The sequence below is a fragment of the Biomphalaria glabrata genome, chromosome 1, assembly GCF_947242115.1.
Source record: "Biomphalaria glabrata chromosome 1, xgBioGlab47.1, whole genome shotgun sequence".
In the NCBI taxonomy this organism is placed as follows: domain Eukaryota; kingdom Metazoa; phylum Mollusca; class Gastropoda; family Planorbidae; genus Biomphalaria; species Biomphalaria glabrata.
Window position 1 is genome coordinate 6,100,243 of NC_074711.1, and position 27,324 is coordinate 6,127,566.

A 27,324-nucleotide genomic window follows, 5' to 3' on the forward strand; every position below is an offset into this window, starting at 1 on the left:
GCATAGACCCTTACATTTCACTGGTTTATAAAAGATCTGGCAAAATATGCAGGTCACAATCTGGTCTAAATGGTCACGTGAAATACTGCACTCCTTAATCTTTGGAATCAAATGTTTTATATAAAACAAATATTACAAATTTTATGGCTTGGCTTTCATGGGCTTGTATCTTCTATTGTCAAGTAAGATAACATTTATGACTTTTTGTTGACTCTTTTATTAGTGGGTTGCTTCAATGAATTAGTATCACCTGTATTAAGATCACAGAATTTTTACTCTTTAAAACGCCTTGATTTAATCCTTCACCTGTTTTCTATCAATTAAAAGCATTATAAACTTAACAATAAAAAATTTTATTACATACAATGCCAATAAATTTCAAAATTACTTCAGTCTATAATGACTTAAGTGGTATATGTGGCTGAGTAGCATAAACCACTTTACTACCTATCAAAGGGGCTCAAGTTTGAATGTCTCCAGAGCACCAAAAGGCAACACAGAAACCTCCTAGATACTCTCTCCCTCCACATGTCCACAGTGCACTGAGCATAGCTATAGTATGAAAATGCACTATATTAAAGCATTTTTTTTTTCTTCATCTGGATTTTTTCATTAAAAAAAGTACCCCTTTCTGACCTTGCGATCTATAGGGCAGAAGATTTAAAGGTCATCTGCTTTTGTGGCCCATGGTTAATGAGGCATAATGTGGCCAGCACAATGACCAACCACCTTTACTTTTCCTAAACTAATGTAAGGTACCCACCCATAAGACCTGGGTGAACTCAGAGGCGCCCAAAGATCCCTGAAAATCAGTGCCTCCTACTTAACTTAATGTCTGCACCTGGTGCATCAAATGTTGTTATCATAGAGTGAGATGTACATTAAAACAGATGACAATGTAGTGGGAAAATGGAGGACTAGACAGTGAATAGGATGACCCAGTTTTAGATCTCAAATCAATATCACAGCCAACTTATTTGTTTCTAACATATTTACAACTGCTGGCAATATGGAAAAAAGCAAAAGTAAAAATCTACAACAAATGTTACTAAAACAGCTTTCATTGGAAAAAAAGTCAGCAACCAATATATTAGTAGCTTGAAAACTTTTGGCTGAAACCTTTTCAAAGCCCAAAACCCTATAAAATGTGTGTTTCGTATGTATTTTTAGACTTCATAAAAAAAAAAATATGTTGTTACAAACTGTCACTTTTTATCATCAAAATTTTTTAAGATGGTCATTCTACCATAATGTTGTCTTGTGAAGGTCATTTTACAATCATGTAACCTTGTCCACGTCATTCTACAGTTAAGATATCTTGCTGAGGTCATTCTACCAAAAATGTTACCTTGTCAGGTCTTTCTACAATAATGCCACCTCATCCAGGTTATCTGACATTCTTTTCTTCTAATTCTATTTTAAAATATTTAATGTCAAATTTATTTTTCATAGATGCATATATAGGCCTACTGTTGATGTATAGACAAATTCAAATAACTTCCAATACTAAGTGTTATTAAACTGGTAATCAGTGGCATGTCTATCACAAAATTTTAAAGCGAAGTGAGAAGTATTGGATGTGCCATGTAATTCAACTCTCAGTTATGAAAGCAGCTCCAGAAAAAAAAAAAAAAGCAGTTGTCTTCTCTTGTGTTTGTCTCCCTTGTTTACCTTCACTTCCAAAGGCATGATTTTCGTCAGACTTGACAAAATGACTGATTCAAGAACAAATAACTGACCTATGTCAACATAAGTGTTGTCTTTCTGCTCCAGACAAACCCATGGAAGGCTTTCTGTACCATCACTGAAGATTCCCTCCTCCCTTAACAGCCCCCAATTTCCAGCTAGTATCTTCAAACAATCTGCACTAATATTTAAAGTGAAAAGCCTGAGAAAATTGTTTTATCTTCTAACCCCACTGTTCTTGCCAACTTATCTTTTCACAAAATGTAAAGAAGAGTTTATGAGCTGGGAATCCTATGTTTGGTCATCACATTCTGCATTCAGACTGAAGCCTATTAATTGAGAAGCAAACAAAACTTACACAAACTTTTTTTTAAATTATTTTTAAAATGTTGTTGCGTATATCATTGATAATATTTTTATTTGTGATGTCATCATATTCCTATGATTACTATTACTATGACCCAACAATTTGTGAAAATGTACAACCTGGACTCTGGGTAAGTCATCTTTTTTTCCCCTTTGCCTTAGTTATTACATCAATAATTTTTAGTATTATAATTACAAGTAATATGATTATAACAAACAGCTTATTTGCTACATCCTCAAAGAAGCTTCTTTATGCAGTGTATTTATTATGATATTGCTTTTAAGAGATATATATATAGGCCTATATACAATTAAAATAGAGCCTTTGCTCTATGAAAGCTATTTGTGTTTACTCTGCTAAGATTATTGGTGTAGGCGAGTATTACGAGATGTGGCAGAAATGGTTGGGTCAGGTGGCGAAGTGGAATGGCAAAACACTACCAATCAAAAAATATTCTTCATGATGGTCGCATGGTTTGTTTGCCTGCACATGTGTTGCTTTTAAGGGAAGTTGTCAAATATTTACATGGCTTGAGCAATGATAAGTACTGTCCATTGTTTCCATGTATTCAACTCACCATTTTCTCTTACTAAAAATTTGGTCCCTAGTGCTGCATTTCTATGCATCATTCATAAGCAATATTTTTTTTTTCAAGATAATGGATATCTCCTAATATTTTATTTTGAGGTATGGGACAGTGGCCAACAGTTTACAAAAGTGTAGAGATCACCCATTTCTGTGGTCTGTTTAGAAGGACATAGAGCTCATGCATATCTGTATGGCTTTCTGTGTATCAGGGCGGCATTATGCGGCATGCACAACAAACCATCCTTATTTTCCTATTAAAAAAAACTCGAATTTAGGAGTTAGAAATGCACTCTACCATTTTTGTCATTCTGTCATTATCAAGATATTGTTGGCTTTCTTCAGTTGTAGAACAAATGTTGTTCATCACATAGGACATTTCTTCTTGTAGCTGTGGAGCCTCATGCTGGAGAAACATTTTGGCCCACTTGCATTACATGTAAAAGTGGCCAGGCATTTTTCAAGAGGCTTGTTTGTCTTTCAGGGTTGTGGTCATGCCTTTCTCATTGACCAATGCTTTCCTTGTTTGTCACCAATTCTCTACACTTAGTGTGGTCCTTCATTTCCCAGTAGTCAACATTTGTGTACCATTTAATTACATCAACATATTGGAGAGGGGATGGGGCAGTTTTTCTTGTGCCCAATGCAACTTGCCCATAAAAGATTAAATGATCAAATCAATGCATCCACTGATCAAGCAAGTATCTCAATGTTGCAACGTCTTCCTTGTCATGTGACTTTCAGGAGCCAGGAAGAATGAATCAGCTCTTAGAACTAATAGATGCCTTTGAGGAAAAACTGGTTTAGAAATCAAACAATTGATCTGTCAATGACCTGATTGTAATAAAAATCTCTCAGGAAATCTGAATATTGTTTTATCTTCCCCTTCACCTATCCCTTAGTTTGTTGAACCATTAGGGCATCACACAAGATCTGTTGACCATCTTTCTCCATTCCTTTGTCTTTGCCTTGGATAGAATTTCATTCAGTGACAGGCTTATCCATTCTTTTTTGTTGTCTTCCCATCGCTTTTTCTGTTTGCTGCTTCTTCTTTTTCTTGGTACTATTCCCTGAAGGAATGTCTTTGTGAGCAGTGAGGACCATAGATGTGGCCATAGAGTTTAAGTTTGTGTTTTTTGACAGTGGTTAGCAGGTCATCATGGGTTCCAATTGCTGTATTCATCCTGTTTCTAATCTTTTCATTTGTGATGCCATCTTTGTAAGTGATATCTAGGACTTTTCCGAAGATTCTTACTTCCATTACTAGGATCCTCTTCTCAAGATCTGCAGTCAGTGTCCAAGATTAGCAAGCATAAAATTTTATATTTTATCTTGGTGTTTGAATATGAAATTAATTAATGCCTTTTTACAACTAAAGATTTCTTTAATAATAAATTCTATAAAAAGAATTGGAATAAATATACTTTTAGGTAAGGGACACTGTAGATTGCACCATTGCCCACCAATGTGGCTTTGACATGGAAGTGATACAGTCTATTCAATGCAATGCTAGTCAAGTCTGGTCCAAACTGGCCTCTGCTTGTGTATGGGAATGGGACCCAGACAGAGATGACTGCAATGGAAAGCCACAATTGTCCATTAATGGTGAGTAGCAGTATAGAGTTAATTAGTTCCATACAAACCTTATCAGCCTGATTGAATTCAGAGACTGCTTAGAAATAGGACTTGATACTTCAACAGATTAGAAAGATTATTTTATTACTATTGGAGATTCTTATAAGAAGATAAGTCAAAAGGGTATTGAAATGTATTTTATTGTTATAAACTTAGTTATTATGCTATTGAAATTGTCATTTTCGCAATAAACTTGGTGTCATTATTCTATTATAATTGTTGTTTTTGCTATAAAATAGGTCATTATGCTATTGAAATTGTTATGCTTGCTAAAAACATGTATTTTAGGTTGTAAAAGATGTAAGGGTTGATATTTTCAGTAATAATTGAATCAATATAAACTCATGTATTTATTATCTATATTTTAAAACAAAAGTTTACATATAATAAAATCTATATAATTTACCATCAATCTTAAAATGTTTTCAAAAGATATTTTTATATTTACTTAATTTTGTAGCGGATCCCAGGTGTGTTAAGAAAACTGGTAATAACCCTCACCCAGAAGACTGCTCCAAATTCTTGTCCTGTGCTAATGGCACAATGGTGGCAGAGCAGCGATGTTCAGATGGAACCTTATACTGGCCACGGAATGCCACTTGTGAATTTGCTGATAATGTTGCTTTTGATTGCGGCCATAGAAAAATCCCAATGTCTATTCCAATTTGTAAGCAAAATTTAACTATCATTAAATTTATTTTCAGTTAATTTATATTTACTTTAAGCCTTATTATTTCCATACTTTAAAGACACACATGTTCTCAATGTTCATTCAAGTTTAAAATATTACAATTATAAACTTTCTATTGACTAAACAAAAAAACAACTCATTATTTCATCAATATTAGCATTTTCTTCAATGTTATTTACTTAATTTTAAGTTGTTGTTTTTTTATTTACAAATATAATAGATTTATATTTGATTAGGAGCTATTACTATCAGGCTGATAAGGTTTCTTTATTAAACTAAACTACCTCTTTATCATCACTTTTATAGTTGGTACTTATGCTCCGATATAGAGATTTATTTATTGAAGTGAAAAGGGTTTTTTAGAAAATTTTACAGAAAAACTGACAGAAAAAAGTAATTTAGAATTGGAACTGATTTACCTTTACCAATCCCTTAGTAAGTTGGACCCTTGGGGCACCATGCAAGACTTGTTGACCGTCTTTCTCCTTTCCTCTCTGTCTTTTGCAACCTCTTTCAATGTCAGTCCTGTCCATTCTTTTATGTTGTCTTCCCATGGCTTTATGTCTGCCTCTTCTTCTTTTTCCTGGTACTGTTCCCTGATTGAAGGTCTTTGCGAACTGATTACATATACCTAAGATCGTAGGGAAAATAAGATTTCCATATGTTTGCTGAGCAGGATTCGGATCCTTATGCGGTCTGCTTAATAAACAAACCACTTGATTGATAAAGTATAGCCTGCCCTTTTTATTTTTGAAAGCATTATATTTATAAATACCATTTGTTTCAATGTATTATAAAAGACATCAAGATTCATTCAATTTTTTTTTTGTAAGTGAAGTGAATCAGAATGTTGAAATTGAAAAATGTTTTACTTAAAAAAGTTTTCCTTATACTTGAAATAGATGAAGACGACCCTTTGTGCAAAACGAACGGCCAAGTTCCAGATCCAACAAGCTGCCGTCACTTCATTCAGTGTCTTCATGGGAAGAAAGTGCAAAGGATTCAATGTCCCCGTGGCACTGCCTTCTCCGACAAAACAAAGCAGTGTGAATGGTATGAGGAGGTTCACTGTGGCAGCAGAGCTGTCTAGAAACCACTTTCATTAAGTTGTCTAACCTTAAAAGTACCTCTTTATAATTATATAGTGTTGTCTACCTTTGTATAATAGAATTAATTTTTTTAAACAAGAATACTTGTTTAGTCTAGGTTTATCTTGTGCACAAAAACCCATATATAACAACTTATGCTTTTGAAATAATATATAGAATTGTTCAATTTTTACATTTTCTTTACCTAATACAAAATGGTGAATAAAAATGCATCCAAATGAGATTCCTTCTCCCAAATAATGATTTTCTAGTGCTGCTATTTCATTTGCATTTTAGCATCCCCCTACTAAAAACCTGTCAGCAGAAAGCGTTAATGAGTTTTTGGCACATCGGCACACTTTAGGCCATGTTGTGCCCGTAAAGCGTTAATAAAATATTTGTAAAGTTTGAGTGTTTTAAGTTTTGAATAGCTAAATTTTCATAACATTCATTATTTTTGTTAACAATTACATAACTTTAGTTACATTTTAAGTGTTCATTATCAGCTATTGGTAATTTTAAAAAAAAAAATCAATTATCCTGTTGTTTGTTTTTGGGTAGAGATTCTGTTTTCATAATTGATCACAGCTGGAATGACTTTTGTTAGTTTGTCATATGCTCACAAATAAACATTTAACAATGGTGTTCATTTATCACATATTTTATTGTTGGTCAGTTTCTTACATATCACCTTTACCATTACAAACTTTCAGAGAAATGTTTAGTTTTTAACTTGGACACTTACAGAGTTGCAAAGACAAAGACTTGGCAAAGATTGACCAATAATGACATTTTTAAAATGTATGTTGCTTGAGATGAAGCTACACACAAAAAAATGATTTCAAATAGCAACCTGATTAAAATCAAGTTTCTCTATTTCAAGCATATACTTTTTTTACATTGAAATTGTGTATCACTAAAATCTTTTTTTTTTTTTTGCCAAAACTTTTTATTAGTTCATTATTGTAATTTTTTTTTAAATATAAAGACTCATTAAATTATTTAAAAATGGTGGATTGTGTTAATTTGTGAAAAATGTAAATCTTAATTATTAGAACCCTGACATCACCTATACAGTATTACTGTACCATACAGCTGACATTTCTGCACCTCATCAAAAAGCTGAATAAAACTCAAATGTTTTACAATGTTATTTGTTGTTGCTTTACTCTCTCCAGAATATGGAATTATTACAACTATGAGTCAATGAAGAAAAGGAGAAAAATCTTATTTGTCTTTATTACAAACAACTCAATCCAATAAACTTTACATACCTACAGCTCAACCAATCAAATTTAAGATTGGAAATTGACATCCAGTCATTAGATCATGTTAAGATATACATACATATTATATAATAAAACTGAGTAAACATTGAAGTCTGAGAATAAGAGTCCTATAAACATAGTTAAAAACATTCTATGACTAGTTAGGTTAAGATTATACTCTGATGTCTCAAAAAAAGATAAAACGATAATAAATTGCCAATCTATAAATTGAAAAAGAGTTTTTAATTCTTAAAAAATTCATTCCTAACTATCTTTGCACTTAAATGTGTTAAGATTTTTTTATTATTTATCCTTGAATACATTAAAAGCGCTATCAACATTAAATTAAGTTGCATAACCAAAAATCAAAATTTAACACAAAATATTTAGGGGAGCAAAACAAAAACTTCATGTAAAATACCAAAAATGCTCATCTGAGCATTAAATTTAAAGAAAACAGGCACTTAACTACAACCTGATTAAACACAACATAATCTCCAAGAGGGGGGGGGGGGGGCATGTTGACACACAAGTCAATGTTTAAAGAATGGGGAAATAACTCCAGACAGACAGTGTTTAAGAGATAGGAGCTAACTCCAAACTAAGTTGAGTCAACAAGAAATCATGTCCCAACGTTTATTCCACAACCAGAGACACCAACTCCAAGACCCCAAGTTTGTCCATAGAATTAGCTGCAGAGAAATTGTTGACTCAAGCAGGTAGTAGGAAAAAAAAAGCAGCATTTGCATTTAAGTGCACTACAACAGCAAAGCTAAAATATTATAGAGGGTTAACAATATTAACTTGCATTTGAACACTAAAACTACTCTAACTAAAGTACCATCTTGCGAAAACATTTAATTTAGAGTTAATGCAAGAAAAAGTGGTAAAAATGGTACTTGACGGAGTAAACTTGTATTTTGAAAATGCTACTCGCACCAATCAAAACAGAAAGTCTGATCCAGAAACTTGTAATAAAAAATGACCTATCATAAAGACTACCACTGAAAGGTCTAGATGGTTGAGTCAAACAAAACTCGTCCACTCACTTTTTTCATCACCAGCTATTAGGAAGAGTAAGAAGAACAAGACCAATGGTAAGCTTGTGGTTATCCAAGTTAATTAGAAATGTAAAATTACAACCAACTGTGGTCAATCGAGTTTAAAACAAGCATGAAATGTCTATGAATAAAAGTATGTTTCATTAAAAAGACAATGCATAAAACAAACAAAACAAGAAAATTGCATCAATATCAGTATGCAATAAGGATTCATATACTTTCTGATTCCTCATTTTTTAAGTAACGTCTGTATTATATAAGATAAGAATAAAAACAGGCAATATTGGTACTAGAACTACAAAAGGTTTATTTTTTCCCCATCAACCCTGTGATCTTTAAAAACAATTTAAAGACATAGCCTTTCCTCTTGTTTCAACTTCTTATGTACATAACACCTTTGGCATTGTAACAATTTATAACGATGTGTGTTTCAACACTTGATTCAATCACAAGAATGTATTACATTTCATTGATGTATTTCATCGACGGGCTGAAGTTATTATAAACTTAAACTGTCAACTCAAGCTTTAAGGACAGCTTAAACCCCCCCTATGGGTCAAAATGATTGATTTTTTATTTATAACTGAATATTATACAGCATTCATTTCTGAACAATTTAGTGTATACATTCAAAGTGGAAGTTTTTTAAATATTTATTTATATTATGTAATTTTATATATATAATATATATATATATATCGAAATTTATTTTTCTTCCCCATAAGCCATTTTCATATTTTTTCGTTCAGAGATGGCGTGATAAAAAATGTATATATGAATATTTCGCCTTGAAATTTGGTACTTACAAATAATATTATATATACAAGTATGAAAATGATGCAGAATAAATACAAAAGATTGAAAACTTTTAGAGTAATAAATTTTTTTCTATGCCTAAACCCCTATAAAAACATGAAATAATGGGCCACAACCATGTTCAGATCTGTAACTTTTTATCTACTGAATGAGTATGGTTAATTCTACTTCACAGCCTTCTACTAGGATTGAATAATCAACAGCTGAAGTTTTAGTAGTTTTCAAGAAATATTGACATAAAAATTAATTTATTTTCTCATCATTTTAGCTAAAAAAAAAAGGCTCAAAAAAATTTTTTTCGAAAGAAGTTGATAAGATATAAAGAAAAAATATTTATTTTCTTCTTATTTGCATGCTTACACACAATAAAAAAGCTTTTTTTATTATTGAATCATGTAATTTCTATTTGGGGGTTTAAGCTGTCCTCAATAGAGGGATGCATCCATTTTAAATTGAATGAGTAAACAACAAAAAGACCTGTTACATTTTTGAACAGCACATCAAATATTTACATTATCTTGAATAATTTACATTTTCAAAAGAAAGAGATGCTCGCTGATCAATGTTGCTGCTTCCACAGAATTATCCACTCTGCAATTTTGTCCAAATTTTGCTCCAGTTGATCAGCAGTATCAGAAGGCAATTCATGAACAATTTCTGGTTTATATGATTCTTTGGCAGCATCCAAAATGACTTGAAATATTTCTGAAGAAATGTTGGACTCTATTTTTTTAGCACTATAGCCCCTGAGAGGAAAAAAAAAAAAAAAAACTGAATATAGGTTAATTTTATTCTTAGTGCACAATTAGAGATGTCTTTAATAAGCTAATCTTTTTAGCACTAGATCTATAATGCCACTGTAAATAAAGACAGAAAAGCTCATGTTTTCTTTGCGAAATTATTTTTCTCATGTGGTATAAGAGGTTCGACTAGATGACGTTTTCATGTTAAGCGTAAATAGCATTCATCTTATAAATCATAAGCATCACTTCAAAAGAAAACAAGATTATGTCTTAATAGTACACACCTTTCTGTTAAACGAGAATGAAGAATGCTGTTGTCAGTGCGCAGCACAAAAACAATGTCAAACCATCGCTCTGGGAAAAACTCACATGAATGGTAATCGACTACATTGCCTCCAGCTGACATAGTCTCCTCAAGTTCATCTATAACCTGCAAACAAAATTTACATTGAAATCATTGAGATACACAATTATAGCAAGAGACAGATAATGAATCCTACATAAAGCTTGCATTTACATTGGTTTCCAACACATCTTTACGACCTTTCATGTATATATTTCATAATTTGTTACTGAATTGAGTGTATTTGTTGTTGCACTCTTTTTCCTGTCATGGGTTCAATGTTAGTCTTATAAACACACCTTTGTATTACTAGTGAGATAGATAGAGACACAACATAGATGATAAACACAACACTAATAGTGTTATAAGAGAGACTGTGGATAGCTTTTAGTGTCACAGGTTCTTCTTGTTGATTGAAGTGCTAATTCATTGATAGTGCTGAGAAGTGCTAAAGTTGTAGAATCTTTCTTGTGATGTCAGATGTTACAAGAAGTTACTATGACATGCCAGGGATTCTATAGATGTATATCTCTAGATCTAAATACTATTGTAGAGATTCAATAAATGAAGATCCTTTTTTAAATCAAATACAGAACTTTAATTCAAAACTTGGAATCACTAAATGTACAGAAATAAAACTGTATCAGATAAATAAGTACAAAAGTACAATAATAATATATTCAAATTTACTACTAGATCTAATAAAGTACAAGACTGATCTATACAAATTGTAACTCAAAACTAAAATACATATCCTATCTCTACAAAGTGTACATTTCGACTCCAGGTTCTCAATGGCTCCTTTTCTAATTTTCAATTTGACATTTGGCCTAACCAATGAAAATATTTTCTTCAATCAATCAAAATCACTTCCTGTGAAATGTCAGCTACTTAGTTACAGAGTAAACAATCTTTTCAAACAGTGGGCCACAGAAACAGATGACCTTAACATCAACTGCCCTACAGATTGCAAGGTCTGAAAGGAGAACTTTACTTTTTTTACAATTAATGAGGGTGTCATGTGGCCAGCACAGTGACCAACCGCCTTGACTTTTCCTCAAGTAATGTCAGGTACCCATTAGAGCTGGGTGGACTCAGCCACCTTAAAGATCTCAAAATTAAAAATCCCAGTCTTCACTAGAATTCGATCCCAGATTTAATAGCCCAGGGCTTACCATTCAGCCACTTTGCCCCAATGCTTTTCTATAGACCCCTCAAAACTCCTGCTATCAGTGTACAATCCATTGGCTCGACAATGTTTGGCTATAATATGGCCCATAACATTTAACATAAATTTTACAAATTTGGCTCCAGGCCAAAATATATTAGGCACCTTTGTTTTAAATGCTTATTTTTTAAATCAAAGGAATTCCATTTAAAGAACTAACCTTGTCTTCATCTAAAATTCCACATTCATGCTCTTCGTCATAGCCATCAAGGCAGTCTGCATTTTGAGCTACTTCAGATACATTGATGTAATTAAGTCCACTTCTTTGTGCAAGCTCTTTAGCCAGGGTTGATTTTCCTGTACCAGGTGTTCCTGCAAATCATTAAAAGACTTCAGCATCAATAAAAATAGATAATTTTAAAAACCTAACAACGAAATGACATTCATAAATAATAATAATATAATTAATAATAGGGTATTAGTTAACGTGACTAGAAACGCTAAATCAGGTTTCTCTTATATTTTAAGAATATGCAGAAAAAAATGCAGATTACAAATATGTAATTTGATTTCCTCAGAGATAAATAGTTTTTAAAATATATATTTTTTTAGACCTTCATTTCAGTAAATACACTTAAAAATACATAAGTTGACAGCATAAGAACAAAAATCTCTTTAAAAAAGGTTATTGAAAGTTTAATATAGATAAGGGAGATAAATATGCTTAAAGGGAAACTCCAGTAGTTTTTCAAATTTGAGTTATTGACATATTTAAATTCTGCGTAAAAAGTTGTAATAGTAAACATTTTACCATTTTTTATTTAAATGCTTAGAAACATTTATATTTAATAAATTAGCTAGTAAATTCTTGACATCTCAAAAAAACAGGTTCTATGAGATTTTGTTTTAAGCTAGTTCATACGTCACTTCCATCAACAATACTGAAAGAGAAACTAGATTTGACCAATCGTATCGCTTCATTCTTACAGTAGCTGTAAGCTTAGTGACGGCCTAGTCCAGAGCTATGATACAGTTATATATATGTATAGATAGATCTAAAAGCATTAGGATAATCAACTCGACAAAAAGAGTAACATTTTCATCTATACCTCTCTCTGTCCCAAGATGACGCGTAGGACGTAATCATCTTCTTTTTTGAAGTAACGTCTGTATTATATAAGATAAGAAGATAAGTAGGCCTAAATAGATCGTGTGTCTGACTGATTCGAACAAACTGGTCAGTGTAAGGCTAGTCGAGACTACGTCGGTCATGACAAGACAACCAAGCGATAGTGTTTGTTGTGTGTTGAGTGGTCTGGCGAGAAAATACAGACTGCCGTGGTTAGTCAAGCATGTAAATCTAATTTTAATACGCATTTTTACTTTGCTTACAAGATCTAACTGCATAGACCAAGATATATTTCTTTTACGAGAATGTAAACTTTGCTGTATGGTCTCCTGTTATACAATAAGTCAATAGATTAAAACACATTTGTGATGTCACATAGAAACCCGGTGAGGGCCGGTGAAAGTCTGACTGTTTTGGATGCGCAGGAAAATTACGTCGGAAAAACATCAATTACTAAGTTATTATTGCAAAGAAGAAAAAAAGAATCATATATTCATTATCTGTAAATCTAAACACATATTATATCAAAAATTGTCAAAACCATCGGAGTTTCCCTTTAAAAACAACATCTATGTTACATGATAGATCTATTACATGGTGGATGGTGGCCAGTTAAGTCAGTAAACTGACTGAGTAAAGGTATCTGGGCATTGATGCTGAAGTATAGAGTTAATTATTAATAGAGTCCCTACTTAGCCTACTAGATCTAGACTAGATCTACTACTTACTACTACTAGTCTAGTAGTCTTATCTTATCTTATATAATACAGACGTTACTTCAAAAAAGAAGATGATTACGTCCTACGCGTCATGCATTTAGTCATGCATATTAACCAATGACTTAAATTCTGCCAAGTCACTGGTTTTCCTGGCTAGCTCAGGCAACCCATTCCATGCTCTAATAGCACTAGGGAAGAAGGAGTATTTGTACAAATTTGTCCTAGCATATGGGACGAGGAATGTGCCTTTATCTTTGTGTCTTTCAGAGTATTTTATTAAATTTTGTTTTTGTATTTGAAGATTATGGTTCAGTGTTTTATGTATGATTGCTACTTTACTTTTGAGCCTTCTGTCCTGAAGGCTTTCTAAATTTAGTGATTTTACTAAAGGTGTTACTCTAGTCAAATGTGAATATTCGTTTGTTATGAATCTCACTGCTCTATTTTGTGTCTGTTCCAGTTTCTTAATGTTTTCTTGAGTTGAGGGGTCCCAAACGGAGGATGCATATTCTATTATTGGCCTAACCAAGGTTAAGTAACATTTTAGTTTTATGTTCTTATTTGATTTATAGAAATTTCTTTTAATAAATCCTAATGCTTTGTTTGATTTTTTGTAGTTTCATCAATATGTGGATTCCATGATAGTTTTTCATTTATTATAACACCTAGGTATTTTGCGTTTTTAGTCTGTGATACTGGTTTGCCATGAATAAGATAAGTGGAATTAATTTGTTTTAGTTTTTTTGTTACTCTTAACAACTGACATTTTTCTGGGTGGAAAGACATGCTCCAATTTGATTCCCATTTCTGTAATTCATCTAATTCTCTTTGTAAAATATCTGTGTCTTGTGTTGTTTTTATTGTTCTATATATTATGCAATCGTCTGCAAATAATCTGACTTTTGTTCCTGAACTAATGCAATTTGGTAAATCATTTATGTAAATTAAAAATAGTAGTGGACCCAAGACTGTACCTTGAGGTACACCTGAGTTTACTGTTATCGGTGTTGATTTAGAGCCATTTATTATTACAGTTTGTTCTCTCCCTATCAGAAAGTCTTTAATCCACTGATGCAGTGGACCATTAATGCCGAAATATTTTAATTTTTTAAGCAAACTATGGTGGTGAACTTTGTCAAAAGCCTTAGAAAAATCTAGTAAGATAGCATCTATTTGTTCACTATTATCTAAACCTTTTGAAAAATCATCAATTAGTCCTATTAGTTGTGTTTCACATGATCTATATTTCCTAAAGCCATGTTGGTATGGTGTGAGGACATTATGTTTGTCTAAGTGGTTTATGATGTTGCTACATATTATGTGTTCTAGGATTTTACATGTGATGCTGGTAAGTGATACTGGTCTGTAGTTCCCTGGGTCAGATTTTTCTCCTTTTTTAAATAGGGGGGTGACATTAGCTTCTTTCCAGTCCTTTGGTACTCTGCCCTGGTTAAGTGAAGCCTGAAAGAGTATTTTGAACACTGGGGCTAGCTCATTACTTAGTTCTTTGAGTAATCTAGCTGGAATACCATCAGGTCCAGAAGCTTTATTTGGTTTGGTGTTGGCTAATAGTTTTTGAATTCCATTTTCTTGTACTACTATATCTTCTATGTTGTCTACTTGGTTCAAATTCAGTAATATGTCTTTGTCTCCTGGGGCTGAGAATGCTGATGCAAAGTATTTGTTTAGAATGTTTGCTTTAGTTTCATTATCATTATGTATTATGTTATGTTCATCTTTTAATGGCGCTACGCCTGTTGTTTCCATTTTCTTAGACTTAATGTATGACCATAGGTTTTTGTTGTTATCTTTAGATATTACATTGTTTATGTATTCACTCTGCAGCTGTCTGCTTACTTTTTGGGTTAAGTGTTTAATTTTTATATACTTTTTGTAAACTCTTTCTGCATTAGTTTCTTTAAATTTTCTATAGAGGTTTTCCTTCTGTTTACAAAGCTTCTTTAGTCTATTATTAAACCAGCATTTATTTATTTTGTTTGATGTGTATTTAGTTGGTATATGATTTTCTATTATGCTTTTAAGATGGTTTTTAATGAAATTCCAGAGGTCATCGACTGGTTGGTTAATGTCTTTTTCTAATAAGAATGTTTGTTGAAAGTTTAGTGCAGCTTGGTGTAGTTGTGTTAGGTTACATTTATTCCAGAGTAAGATTTTTCTTTTGGGTTTTGTATTGGCTACTGCTTTTATCTGACTGTGTATTTTTATGATCTCATGGTCTGATAGACCAGGGATAATTTCATAATCAACTACTAATCCAGGTCTGTTGGTTAAGAAGAGATCTAATGTGTTGTTTAATCTAGTTGGCTTTTTAATGATTTGATCTAAACTTAGGTTGTGTAAAGTTTCTATGAAAAGCTCATTTATGTCCTTAAGGTTTTGGTGTTTATCTATGGTTAGTGTTTTCCAATTTATATCAGGTAGGTTGAAATCACCCATAATCCAAAAAACTGCATTTTTATTTGTCTCTTTAAGTGTAGTAATCTGATTACATAGTTCCTGCATGTATTCTAAACTAGAATTTGGTGGTCTGTAAATGCTGCCTATTATTAGGGATGTTGAGGTGGTATTAATTTTACAAAATGTTGATTCTACATTTTTTGAGTTAGGTAAGGTAATTTCTTCTGCTATAAGAGTGTTTTTTATTGCTAAAAGAACTCCTCCATGATTATCAGCCCTATCTTTTCTAAAAATTTCATAATTACTATTGAAAATTTCTGCATTATAAATTTCAGGATGCAGCCAAGTTTCTGTTCCTGCAATTATGTCTGGTTTCTCACATTCTAATAAAATTTCTAAGTCTGCTGTTTTGTTCCTAATGCTTTGAAAATTTATAACTAAGGTTTTAAGGTATTTTGGTATTACTTCTTTAGTAGGTTTGTTTAGTGAGGCTGTTGTATTAATTTTAGTAGATTTAGGTTTAACAGGAGTGGATCTGGCTAGTGGTTGGTGAGTTTGGTTCGGGATGGTGTTTAGGATGTTGTATGGGTTAGAAGTGTCCGCATCAAAGGAATCAAACAGTCCTGATGTAAACTGAGGTAACCCACACGGTACACAGTGCCATGATGCGTCTTTGTTGCCTAAGGCATAATACACAGGTGTATTCATATGGAGACATGATGCATGGTACCATTCATCGCAGGTGTCACATTGAATGGCTTTCTGTTTCAGGGTGCATATTTTTTTGCAGATGTTGCATCTATCTTTAGATCTAGGCCCTGGATTTGACTCTACATCTCCTGCCATTAATATTAACAGTGATAGGTATTTATTTCTGCTGTGTCTGATTGAGAACTTCCATTTGTGATGGGTAATCTTCTTTAATGTTATAGATGTGTATGTTAGGTTATTTTTGAAGTTGCATTGTTCTAAAGTGTGATGATTGATTATGACTGTTGTTTCCTTTTTAAGTTTAGTGTTGACAAAGGTAGATCTAGTTCTGTGTTCAGCTAGTGTGCATTTGGTGATTATTAGGATAAATAGCCAGAGCAATTTCATGATGACTGTTCTTGATTTTAGTTTTTAAAGGAGTCTAGTCTAAATCTAGTTTAAGGTTTACAATGCCTAAGTTAAGGTTAGGGTTAAATTAAATTAAATCAAATCAAAGTCTAAGTGGTATAAGACATAGAGTCTTAGTCATAAGTAAGTCTAGTAGTCTGTGACTCTGTCTAGTCAGTCAAGTCAGTGCAGTGAACTGACAGTGAGAAGTGGTCACTTCACTAGTCACTACATCTAGTCTGTAGGGGAGTGTATGTTTGTTTGTAAAATGTTTTACATGTTTCGGATGTTCCTTCAGAGTTGAAGATAGTTTACTTCCTAGTCCAAACCTCCCGCAGGACGACGGGGGATGGGAGCGGGCAGGATTTGAACCCTTGACCATCGATAAGTCTGAACGACAGTCCAGCGCGCAAACCTCACGACCAGGCAGCCATCCTAGTGTAGTCTGTACTGAGTCTGTAGTCACGACGCTTGGGACTTGTTTTTGGATTTAATTTAATACACAATCGAGAAATTTAATAATATAATTAATTATTAATTTAATAGTAGATCGCGACTCTACATCTTAATTTAATATCAATAGGTCTATATCTAGACTACTCTAGACAATATTCTTGAGTTTACCTGCTATCATTATATTAGGAGCACCACGTGAAGCCCCAGCCATGTTTGTAAATAAATCTATTGAATTCGGAGAAATGATACTAACTTTTAATTTATTCACTGACCTATGGAAGAACGCAGTTTTGAATGGAAACTATTTTTTTAACCGTCTTTCAATAATATTCTACATCTAGCTAGATCTATTACTATAAGACAATATCTAATCTAGATTGATAGACTATCTACCTATATTTATCTAGATAGTCTTATAAATCTATATCTGTAATGCTACTCTATCTAGATCGGTCTAGATTTTAGAGGACTACTGTTAGAATCTAAAATCTTTTTATATAATTTTTGAACTTTGACCCCCCCCCCCCCAAAAAAAAAAAAAAAAAAAAAAAAACATTAAGATAGATCTATATTATTAGTATTATTAATATTAATAATAAAATCATTTTAAAATAATATCATATATATCTTATATAATACAGTCTAGTCTAGATCTAAGTTCAAGTCCAATTAACTGCGTTGCCATTAATAGACCAGATTTAGAATCTTACAGATCTAATACTAATAACTTTAATTAAAGTCAGAAAGTTCATAATACAATCACAATGAATTTTATAAATCAAGTAGCCTTTATAACCGGGGCTGCCCAAGGTCTAGGAAAAGCTTTTACAGAAGCACTACTAAAGAAAGGTGCAAGGGTAATTCTAAGTTAATTTTTAATCTAATCTTAATATCTTTGTCTTTTAATAATGTTAGATTGTTAAATTGTGAAATATTTTAATTTATCGTAGGGCTAGCTGCTATGCCTAATGTTACCGGCATTGTTATTTCATAAATATTCTTGAATCATAAAATTATTAAAGTTGTGGTTTTAGTCTCAAGTTTTGACTCCTTTTAATATTTAAATAATTAAGTTAATCGCCTGCCATATAAAATAATCTATAATTTATATAAAAAAAATGTATAGACCCATACTATTAATTTACTTAAATAGGCTCAGGTACCCAGCTGTTGTTTTTAAATACAAAAGTTGAACATGGAGAAGTAAATGTGTCTGATTGATGCCCCAGGTCAATATCCTACTTCATGGTGTATATAGGAGTTGGGATAGAACTTATAACTAGTAACACTTTATGAGTATTTCCATTTTTTTCATTCAGAAAGTTTCAAATGTTCATCCTTTTGAAGGGATGTCTGTAATTTATAAGTTAAAGAAGCAATTGCAATGTTTTAACTTTTAAGTCATCTGCAAAAATGGCATTGCTTTGTGGTACACTTGATGCTGAACAATTTTTTTATGAAAGCTTAAAATTCTTTTTTTTTTCACTCATTGAAAACTATGAATTAAAAAAAATAGAAAGGACAGGCCAATATTGCACACATTTTAAGGCCTGGATAGTCCACTTCTATTTTACAGATTTGCATTAATATACACCAAGCCTTAAAAAAAAGGAATGAGGGGATCTCAGCATTCTTCTATGCCAATGCCATTCGGAACTAAAAGTTAATTTTATTTAATTTTTTTTAAATCCTCAAATGCCCACAAAATAATTGTTACAACAAGATTGATTTCTCAGGTCATGCCCCATCATCAAGCCATATGCATGGCTCTGTTAAAATGAATACAATAAGGCATCACAGATTTATGTGTTGTGCAAAAAAAAAAGTTAAACCTATAATATATTTGTCTTTGAGAATATGAAACGAAAAATATTTGTAAATAACAATGATGAGGACAAAAAGTAATGATATAAACATGTACTCAATTCTTTTTCTTTAGGTGTGTTTCACAGATATTCAGGGAGAAAAGGGTCAAAAAGTTGAAAGTGATTTTAAAGGGAAATATGGACAAAAAAATGTTTTGTTTTTAACCTGCGATGTGTCGTCATCTCAAAATTTAAAAAGTAAGTCTTAAGTACTTTAAAAAAATTTTTTTTTTAATGGAACTATATCAGCTTCGTTTGATGCAAGATTTAAACAAGCAAAATATTATTAAAATAGTCTTTTTTTAAACAAACTTATCTACAAAAATCATTGCCACATCTTTCAATATTGAAAGATTTAACTCCTTTTTCTATGTAAAACAATAATAATTAATTATTAGAAATTGATTAACTAACTTTTTTTATTGATTCATGTATTGTCATCAACTATGAATAATTGTGAAAAATTTCAACTAGATCCGAGAATGAGAAGTGGGAGAAAAAACGTGCACAATATTTGTACCAGACCGACGAAGTGAGTTTTGTAAAAATATTATATTATGTGATAAGTTCTTTGACCAATTTAAGTACCTTTACTTTTAAAAGTGGTTAGTTGTAATCTAGACTCAATAAGGTTTAAATCCAAACATTCCAGAATTCTACACATATATATAATGTTTACCAGAAAACTTTTTATATTTCTATGTAGTTTGTTATTGATAGAAGGATAAATATTAAAACATTTTAAAAACTTTTGTCTGGTAAATACTAATTTTGAAGAGTTTATTAGGGCAGAGTAAAAACTTTTTAATTTAATCATTAGTGGCATTGGTAGTCAATAAAAGGGAGGTAATAATAGATTTACTTCATTTTGAAGTTGCAGAATGTGAATTTTTTAATGCTTATAGTCTGTTTGGAGATTGGATATTGTCTTTTTTGTTTTATCGAGTTATAAGATTACAGTGTAATCTGTATATCCAATAACAATTGTTAATGGCATGATATATGTTGGCTATACACTACACTGAATAGGTTTCAGATATTGATTGTCTTTTTTTAACTTCTATACTTAATTACTGTACATGTGTCTTTTATCAACAGATTGCTTCCAAAGAGCTGTGTCGACATTTGGTGGTGTTGATATAATGGTTAATAATGCTGGCATTGTTGATGAGGAAAATTGGAAAAATGTGATCAACATAAACTTGGTTAGTAATTTGCAAATATAGTATAAAGGGACTTTTTATGCTCCGACAGTGATGCTGGGCAATGCACGCACCCCATATGGGGGACAAAGGTATGCCAAAAGCAGTCTTTTTTTGTTAAGCTATATGGTGGTCGACTTAACAAATGTGCCCCATGGAAACACTTTAAAGACCAGCTTAGGCGCCAACTTTGCCTTAGCTTACACAGAAGAGAGCACCTGGTTGCATGCAGATTCAGAACGAGACAGCTGGAGGTCACTTACAAAGGCCACGGGATACACATCTGAGACCAAAAGAAAATCCACTGCTGAGGACAGACACAGACATTGAAAAGAAAATCTTAATCCACCACCGGCAGACAATCAGTATGCTTGCTTTGGATGTGTCAAAATATGTAGGTCGCAGATGGACTGCGTAACAACGGGAAATACTTGCATTCCTCATTAATCTTTGGACTCGAAGACAAGTTTTATTAATTTGCAAATAATTAAGAAGATTAACCATTCAGTAGTTTTCAAAGTTTAAAGACCTGAACATGACTAACACACAGATAGATCACACAAAACTAATAGTGGCGTTTAACTTTACTGCCTTTGCTGAAAATGGGATTTGCTGTTTTACCATACTACATTTTGTATTTCTTGTTGTGTGGTGTCTTTAATGTATTTTTTTTTAAATGCCTAATTTTAGAGTTAACTAGGATTGAGTAATGTTTCTTGAGAGCACTTAACTGTGACATGGGCATCTCAGATGCCAATGAGAAGCAAAATGTATGCAAACTAAAATATTAACCATAGATATATATGAGTTTCTGTGTTTTATTATTTAAATTTTTTTTATTTTTTTTGGGGGGGGGGGGAGGGGATAACACCTCTATTACTGGTTAATTATTAGATGTTACTTTGGGTTCTTGTGTGCGTGTTTTGAGTCTTATGTATGACACAAACTTTGAAATTCACAGAATAACACTTTGTCAGCACACATATAATATATATAATATATTTTATTAATATATAAAATAATACACAGGCTCAATGAATGAATAAACAATATTTCAAGAATCAATTGTAAAATCCAACATCAAATACTCTTCATAATGATACTTAAAAATACTTTATTCCCTGCAACATAAAAAATATGGATTATACATCTTTCCTCTCCAAGGACTAAGTAACAACTAACTTACGACCACATGGCCAGATTCAGACTGAAACTTTTCACATGAGATTATACGAACTGATGTACTGAGCATTATTCATTTCATGTCACAGTGATTCAAACAATTCTGTGACATGGGGTGGTGGGAGGTCTTTTATTAGATCATCTATATTTCAGATGGTAGATTATTTGGATGAAATATTGAATGAATTCTCATCCAGCTTTTCTTCTAGCTATTGGACCAAGGCAAAAAAAAAAAAAAAACAAGGAAAAAAATATCATGAACAGGATTGATTGGAATAATGTCAAAATTGAAAAATTTGAAAGTTTTTTAAAAAAATATGCAAGTTTTAGCTCATTCATTGAGTCCTTTATTCATTTTTTGTGTTTCTAGGTTGGTGCTCTAGAAGGCTCCATGTTAGCAATTGAACATATGAGAACAGATAAAGGCGGAAAAGGTGGAAAGATAATCAACATTGCTTCTACTGCAGGTACATTGGAAAACAGTGTTTTAAAATTATAAATGTGAAGACACTGTTTCAATGTAGGTTCTTTAGCTGTGTGTATGTGTTGTTGTTTTTTCAACAAATAGGTGAATCTTACTTTTTGTTTGACCTTTTTACGACTTTTGACTTTTTTCCAACTCTAACCAATATTACTAACATCTTTTTTACCATATCATTCGAATCTGCTTAGCAGGACATATACAATTTTCTTTTAGGAGGACCATCACAGATTATAAGATAAAGATAGTTCTAGAAAATCTTAAAATAAAATGACCAAGTTTGGTAGTCAACTTTCAATATCATTATAGGATGACTTCTTCCTTGTTTTGATAAGTATAATTTAAAAACAAAAAAAAAGCAATAAAAATATGAAATCTTTCTCACATATTTAAATTGATTTTAAAAAATGGAATGTTTACTAGTAGGCTACATTATTTCGAAATCTTTCATTTCTAGTAGGACTATATTTTTACATGGAGGCATGGTATCAGATTGATAAAGTGCTTAGCTTCCAAATTGTGGGTGATGGGTTTGAATCCCATTATAAAATGACTTTTTACATTTTGATATTTTAATACATATCTTAAGTTCACAAGTTGTTGTTTTTGAGGTTATTGTTAACCATTAACAAGAAATTAATTTATTACTTGATCATGGCAGGATGGGAAAGTTTAATTTTTCGAATATTCTGTTTTGCTACTCTTTAATAAATATCAATGAGATTAATTAAATTATTCAATAATTTCTTCCTTTATTCTTTATTCTTTTATCTTTATCAAAGTACTCTACCAACTCTACTCACCAAGGTTATTTCCCAAGTCTTATATTACTGGCTATATATTAATAGTCAAGTGGCATCCTTATTTTGTTCTTAATTTCTATTGCAGTAGAATATCCTGTTTAGGGTTAACTTCTTATACCTCCTAATACGGAGCAATTTGATAGTAAGTTAATATTTTGTATAAGAAGAGCTTTTCATGTCTCATTCAAAGCAAGAAGAGAAACTAAGCTTTTTTTTTTTTTAATAAAATATCTATTTTAATTTTTTTCCTCTTTCAAACAAAAGTGTCTTATGCCAACCATAGAAATTGAGTGTTTTTTTAAAAGGCTTTTTTCTGTTCTAGATATATTGAACTTATTTTCTAACTAGACATATTGTTCTTTTTCTTTACAATTTTTTTTTTTTTTTTTTGCTTTGTATTTTTTTTTTTTTTTTGTAAAAAAAAAAGATATATATATATAATTTTTAAATAACAACTATTTAAACCAGAAGTAGGAGCTATTGGGTTAAAACTAACACCATAGAAGATTTATAATTGCTAATGAAAATTCAAAGGATGGTTTAATAAATTTCAATACCACTTTGAACAAAAGTTTGAAAAACATATACAATGGATATTATTTATTTCAAAACACAAAAAATATGAAATTGAGATTTGAAGTTTCTTTAAAAATTGATAACTCAATTTTTAAACTTTATTTAGGACTCACAGGAGTTTTTTTCACACCATTCTACAGTGCTGCCAAGTTTGGGCTTGTTGGATTTCATCGAAGCTGGGCAGTAAGTTTTGTTTTTTGTTTTAAGTTAAAATTTTCTTACAGAACCAACAACTCTCTTAACTTGATAATGGGATTCTATAACCTTATTATGGTATTTTTTTGTTGTTAAAATGGGAATGCAATAGATTGCTGATAGCTAGTGTCAAATGCCTGTTCTCAAAACTGATATTATGCATTCAGTAAATTCATACAAAGGTAACAGAGAGAAAAGTTATTCATATTTTGCAATTAGTACCTTTTTTTTATGGGTACACTTTGGAATTGAATTCAATAAAAGACCATGAACCATATTATGTCTTGAAGGGCAGCATTTCAATTACTTTGAACTAACAAAAGGCATGCTGACAGTGTGATTAACAAGACATTACTTTTTCAAATAAGCTCTTACTTTCCTTCTCTTAAATGTTTGTACATCTGAATTTTATTTGCATTTATTTTAATTCTAATTATAACTAGAGCAACCCTTACATTGGCCAACTTGGTCTGCAATTTGGATGTCTTTGTCCTGCCTTCACTGACACAGCCATTTTATATCCAAAAAGCAAAAGCCAGTATGATGATGATTTCAAAAAATTCATTGGCCAATATGGAGTGAATAAGTATAATGATTTTTATTTCTTTTTTTATGTAGTTTATATCAATTTACTCTGTCTGTCTGTCTATCTGTATGTCTCGTACAATTTTATACACGTTATTTGCCATATCTTAGATCAAGTTGAAATTTTGCACTATTATTTCTTGTTTGTACCTGACAAAACAAGAATCAATAAAAAAAAATGTATGAATTAGTTAATTAATTATTGGTAATTAATTATTTTGTTTGATATTGAAAAAGGGAAAGAAATATTACTTGACAGATGTGGCAATATAAGTTGAATTAGTCCCTTTTATACTTTGTGCAGAGTAGGGGCCTATTAGATTGTCACTTAAAAGTTTGAAGCTAATAATAGATAGCTATAAAACATTCTATTCTCATAAGCACTTATCTGGCATACAGTGGTTAGTGTATTGACGTATTGACTTGAGGAGGCTTGAAATGTCATGTTTGAATTCAATTCATAAAATTTTTTTTTTCATAAAGTAAAGTAAAAGCTATCAGAGTAACCTTCACCCCCCCTCCCCCCCCCCCCCCCCCCCCCATTTTCCAAAGTGGTCCAGACAAATAATAAGATCATAGTGCATTTAGAAAGTTAAAAAAGTTTGATATAGTGCTAAACAAAAACAATTGGTAAAAATATTTCTATTCCCACAGACATATTATTGTTAGTTTAGATCTCTTACAAATTTATTGACATGACTGATCCAAACTAATTTATACAACTACACTTAATATAAGCTTATTTGTTGTTTTTTAAGTATTTTTATACTTTTCTTTTCATAATGCCAACTAATTGATACAATTACACTTTATCTTAGTTTGTTTTTTTTCTTGTTTTTAGTTGTTTTTTACTCTTCAATGCAAAATTTTACTTAGCTTTGAAAAAATGTGTTTCAACTTAGAAATGTTTTTTGTTATTTTATCTGCACAGAGTGGAGACTGTAGTTGAAGCTTTTCTCATGTTAGTGGAGTCAGAAAATTGTAATCAAGATATTATTACAGTTACTGCACAGGATGGCATTCAGTATCACTACAAAGAAAATTTAAAGAAAAGTAATTTATAGATGTGTTTACAAATAAAAATTTTTCTGAGACATTGATTCTGTTAAAAAAATTAGCTTCAATGCATTATAATGTGCTCAAAACCATCTTGGAATATAATTTATTTACAAGTGAAATATATATATATTTTTATTTTACAACTTGTATTCTATATTTTATAAATTTTTTTATATATGCAAACCTGAGTTGTTTTTTTAATTAAAATTGTCTTTACATGTAATTAACTTTATTAGATTGTAGGCTACATTTTTTAGTGGCCCCCAAAAGGGGAATAGACGCTATTAGTTTTGTGTGGTCTGTCTGTCTGTCCATTCTGTTTAGATCTCGTAAACTAGAAAAGATATTGAAAATCTGACATCATGATGTTTTAGACCTTTCAAAGTGCTGGTGCAAATGTGCTTTTTTCTGAAAATTAAAAATTTAATTTTTAAAATCAACTATGCAAGCTGTTTTTTCATAAAAATACACCATTTTTACAACTATTCACTATAAATAGTAACAAACACTGAGGCTATTTAGTAAGGGAGATTTCAAATTACCAATATTTTTAACATTAATGCAAATGGTTTTAGATTTTTTGTAAAAAAATTGTATTGCTAAGTTAAGTAAGTTATGTCATACTAACTACTACCTTTACAAAAAAATCTATTTAGTATGCATATAAATGGAACATAATTTAAAACAAATAATAAGTAGATTTTCATATTATTAAAATATTACATGAACTGCAAGGCTCCACTAGAGACATGGAACACCGAACTAAAGGAAGGGGAGAATTATTTTTTTTTTTACGAAAATGTTTCTTTTTCTTGAGGCTTTGAATAAGAAATTGACCCTTTACAGAGCAATTAGATCAATTACAATTATAAAAAGGCTTGTCTTCAAGTCTGAAGATTAGAGATGAATGCAGTATTTCCCATGGCTGTGACCTAAATATTTTGCCACATCCAGGGCAAGCACACCCATTGTCTGCAGGTGGTCGATTTAGATAGGTATCCTTTTATCGACTCGTTTGTGACTAGTCATTTTTGGGCTAATTACTGCATTGCCTCCAGCCTGCGCAGAGAATTTTTAAGGAGATAAAGTGATTTTTAAAGTGAGAATTGGCTCGCACAGACCAATGCCACTCTTTAAACTAAATGCAGTTTACAGTAGCACAGAAGTCTGAGACGGATGTGAACAACACATCAATTAGATAATCATTATAGGACATTAGTTAAGCCAGGTACATATCGAACTTCTCCTTTACTTTCACCTTTCCCTTGATATGCTGAACCGTTGAGGCACCACACAAGATCTGTCAACCTTCTTTCTCCATTCTTCTCTGTCATTTGCCTGAGATAGAATTTCATTCTGATATTCTTTCTGAAAATATTAAAGCCTGCCTTTTTACCTGCCTGGGTGGACCACTTCGGGGGCCGATTTTGAGTTTGTGTTTCCACACAAACTGTCTTTGTAACTTTTTTTTTAAATAATACTTGTTCTTCTAATCTAATGTTTTATAGAAATATATTTTTTCAACATTAATTAACCTATTGGGTTATCACTTTTAAAAAATTCATGTTCTGAACACTTTTATCAGATCATGTACTCTACACCCATCTGAACCCCTAAAGCTAGATGCCATGTTATTGTAATAACACTGCTTCTGCAAAGGCACTAGCACAATGTTCAACACTGGATTTTGACAGACTTTTTTGATGAGAAATAAGAAACAATTGATTTCTGCCTAAGGGAAAGAAGAGACAGAATGTCTTATGGGCTAGAGCTTGGCTTGATCTTCCTAAAATTATAAAAGGGATCATTGCCATTGGACAGGCTAGTAAAGTAAGGAACAGTGAAGGTGCTTTGTAGGAGATCTGAACAGGAAGAAGTCTGAGAAACTGTGGAACAGTCATTTCTGCGACCCCAAACATACAAACAGACAGGCACAAGAACTCTTAGCAATTAAATCATTTAATAAAATTCACCTTTCTAAAGTTAACTTCACAAAGTCAAAGACCTTAAGTTCACATGTAAAGTGTGCTTATTATGTATTGTTATGTGTAAAGCACAATTGCAAGACACATTATTACTACCAGGTATTATTCAACCCTTTTAAA

General features: G+C 31.7%; 3 protein-coding genes across 3 annotated transcripts; 2 read left to right on the plus strand and 1 right to left on the minus strand.

The window, feature by feature from the left end:
- The first annotated feature begins 1,801 nt into the window (after positions 1 to 1,801).
- LOC106061601 (protein obstructor-E-like) lies at positions 1,802 to 7,205 on the plus strand. Its single transcript, XM_013219780.2, has 4 exons — positions 1,802 to 2,183; positions 4,069 to 4,243; positions 4,734 to 4,940; positions 5,867 to 7,205. Exons 1-4 carry the CDS (start codon positions 2,073 to 2,075, stop codon positions 6,052 to 6,054), a joined length of 681 nt encoding a protein of 226 aa, XP_013075234.2. The 5' UTR covers positions 1,802 to 2,072; the 3' UTR covers positions 6,055 to 7,205.
- Positions 7,206 to 7,274: 69 nt separating this feature from the next.
- Positions 7,275 to 17,711, minus strand: LOC106061602 (adenylate kinase isoenzyme 6-like). Its single transcript, XM_013219781.2, has 4 exons — positions 17,440 to 17,711; positions 11,672 to 11,823; positions 10,225 to 10,370; positions 7,275 to 9,943 (listed from the first exon to the last, which is right to left on the minus strand). Exons 1-4 carry the CDS (start codon positions 17,480 to 17,482, stop codon positions 9,757 to 9,759), a joined length of 528 nt encoding a protein of 175 aa, XP_013075235.1. The 5' UTR covers positions 17,483 to 17,711; the 3' UTR covers positions 7,275 to 9,756.
- Positions 17,712 to 17,809: 98 nt separating this feature from the next.
- LOC106061616 (15-hydroxyprostaglandin dehydrogenase [NAD(+)]-like) lies at positions 17,810 to 25,402 on the plus strand. Its single transcript, XM_056018580.1, has 7 exons — positions 17,810 to 18,128; positions 19,211 to 19,334; positions 20,235 to 20,341; positions 21,891 to 21,987; positions 23,487 to 23,563; positions 24,019 to 24,161; positions 25,092 to 25,402. Exons 1-7 carry the CDS (start codon positions 18,036 to 18,038, stop codon positions 25,222 to 25,224), a joined length of 774 nt encoding a protein of 257 aa, XP_055874555.1. The 5' UTR covers positions 17,810 to 18,035; the 3' UTR covers positions 25,225 to 25,402.
- Positions 25,403 to 27,324: the final 1,922 nt, after the last annotated feature.

What these genes read in the sequence shown, in the direction of transcription:
- LOC106061616 (XM_056018580.1), top strand. Translation starts at nt 18,036, where the DNA reads ATGAATTTTATAAATCAAGTAGCCTTTATAACCGGGGCTGCCCAAGGT. An exon ending in GTCATCTCAAAATTTAAAAA is followed by an intron (nt 19,335 to 20,234) that starts GTAAGTCTTAAG and finishes TTTTATCAACAG; the next exon opens with ATTGCTTCCAAAGAGCTGTG. An exon ending in ATGTGATCAACATAAACTTG is followed by an intron (nt 20,342 to 21,890) that starts GTTAGTAATTTG and finishes TTGTGTTTCTAG; the next exon opens with GTTGGTGCTCTAGAAGGCTC.
- LOC106061601 (XM_013219780.2), top strand. Translation starts at nt 2,073, where the DNA reads ATGTTGTTGCGTATATCATTGATAATATTTTTATTTGTGATGTCATCA. An exon ending in GCCACAATTGTCCATTAATG is followed by an intron (nt 4,244 to 4,733) that starts GTGAGTAGCAGT and finishes TTAATTTTGTAG; the next exon opens with CGGATCCCAGGTGTGTTAAG. An exon ending in CCCAATGTCTATTCCAATTT is followed by an intron (nt 4,941 to 5,866) that starts GTAAGCAAAATT and finishes TACTTGAAATAG; the next exon opens with ATGAAGACGACCCTTTGTGC.
- LOC106061602 (XM_013219781.2), bottom strand. Translation starts at nt 17,482, where the DNA reads ATGGCTGGGGCTTCACGTGGTGCTCCTAATATAATGATAGCAG. An exon ending in TCCTAATATAATGATAGCAG is followed by an intron (nt 11,824 to 17,439) that starts GTAAACTCAAGA and finishes AATGATTTGCAG; the next exon opens with GAACACCTGGTACAGGAAAA. An exon ending in CATTCTCGTTTAACAGAAAG is followed by an intron (nt 9,944 to 10,224) that starts GTGTGTACTATT and finishes TTTTCCTCTCAG; the next exon opens with GGGCTATAGTGCTAAAAAAA.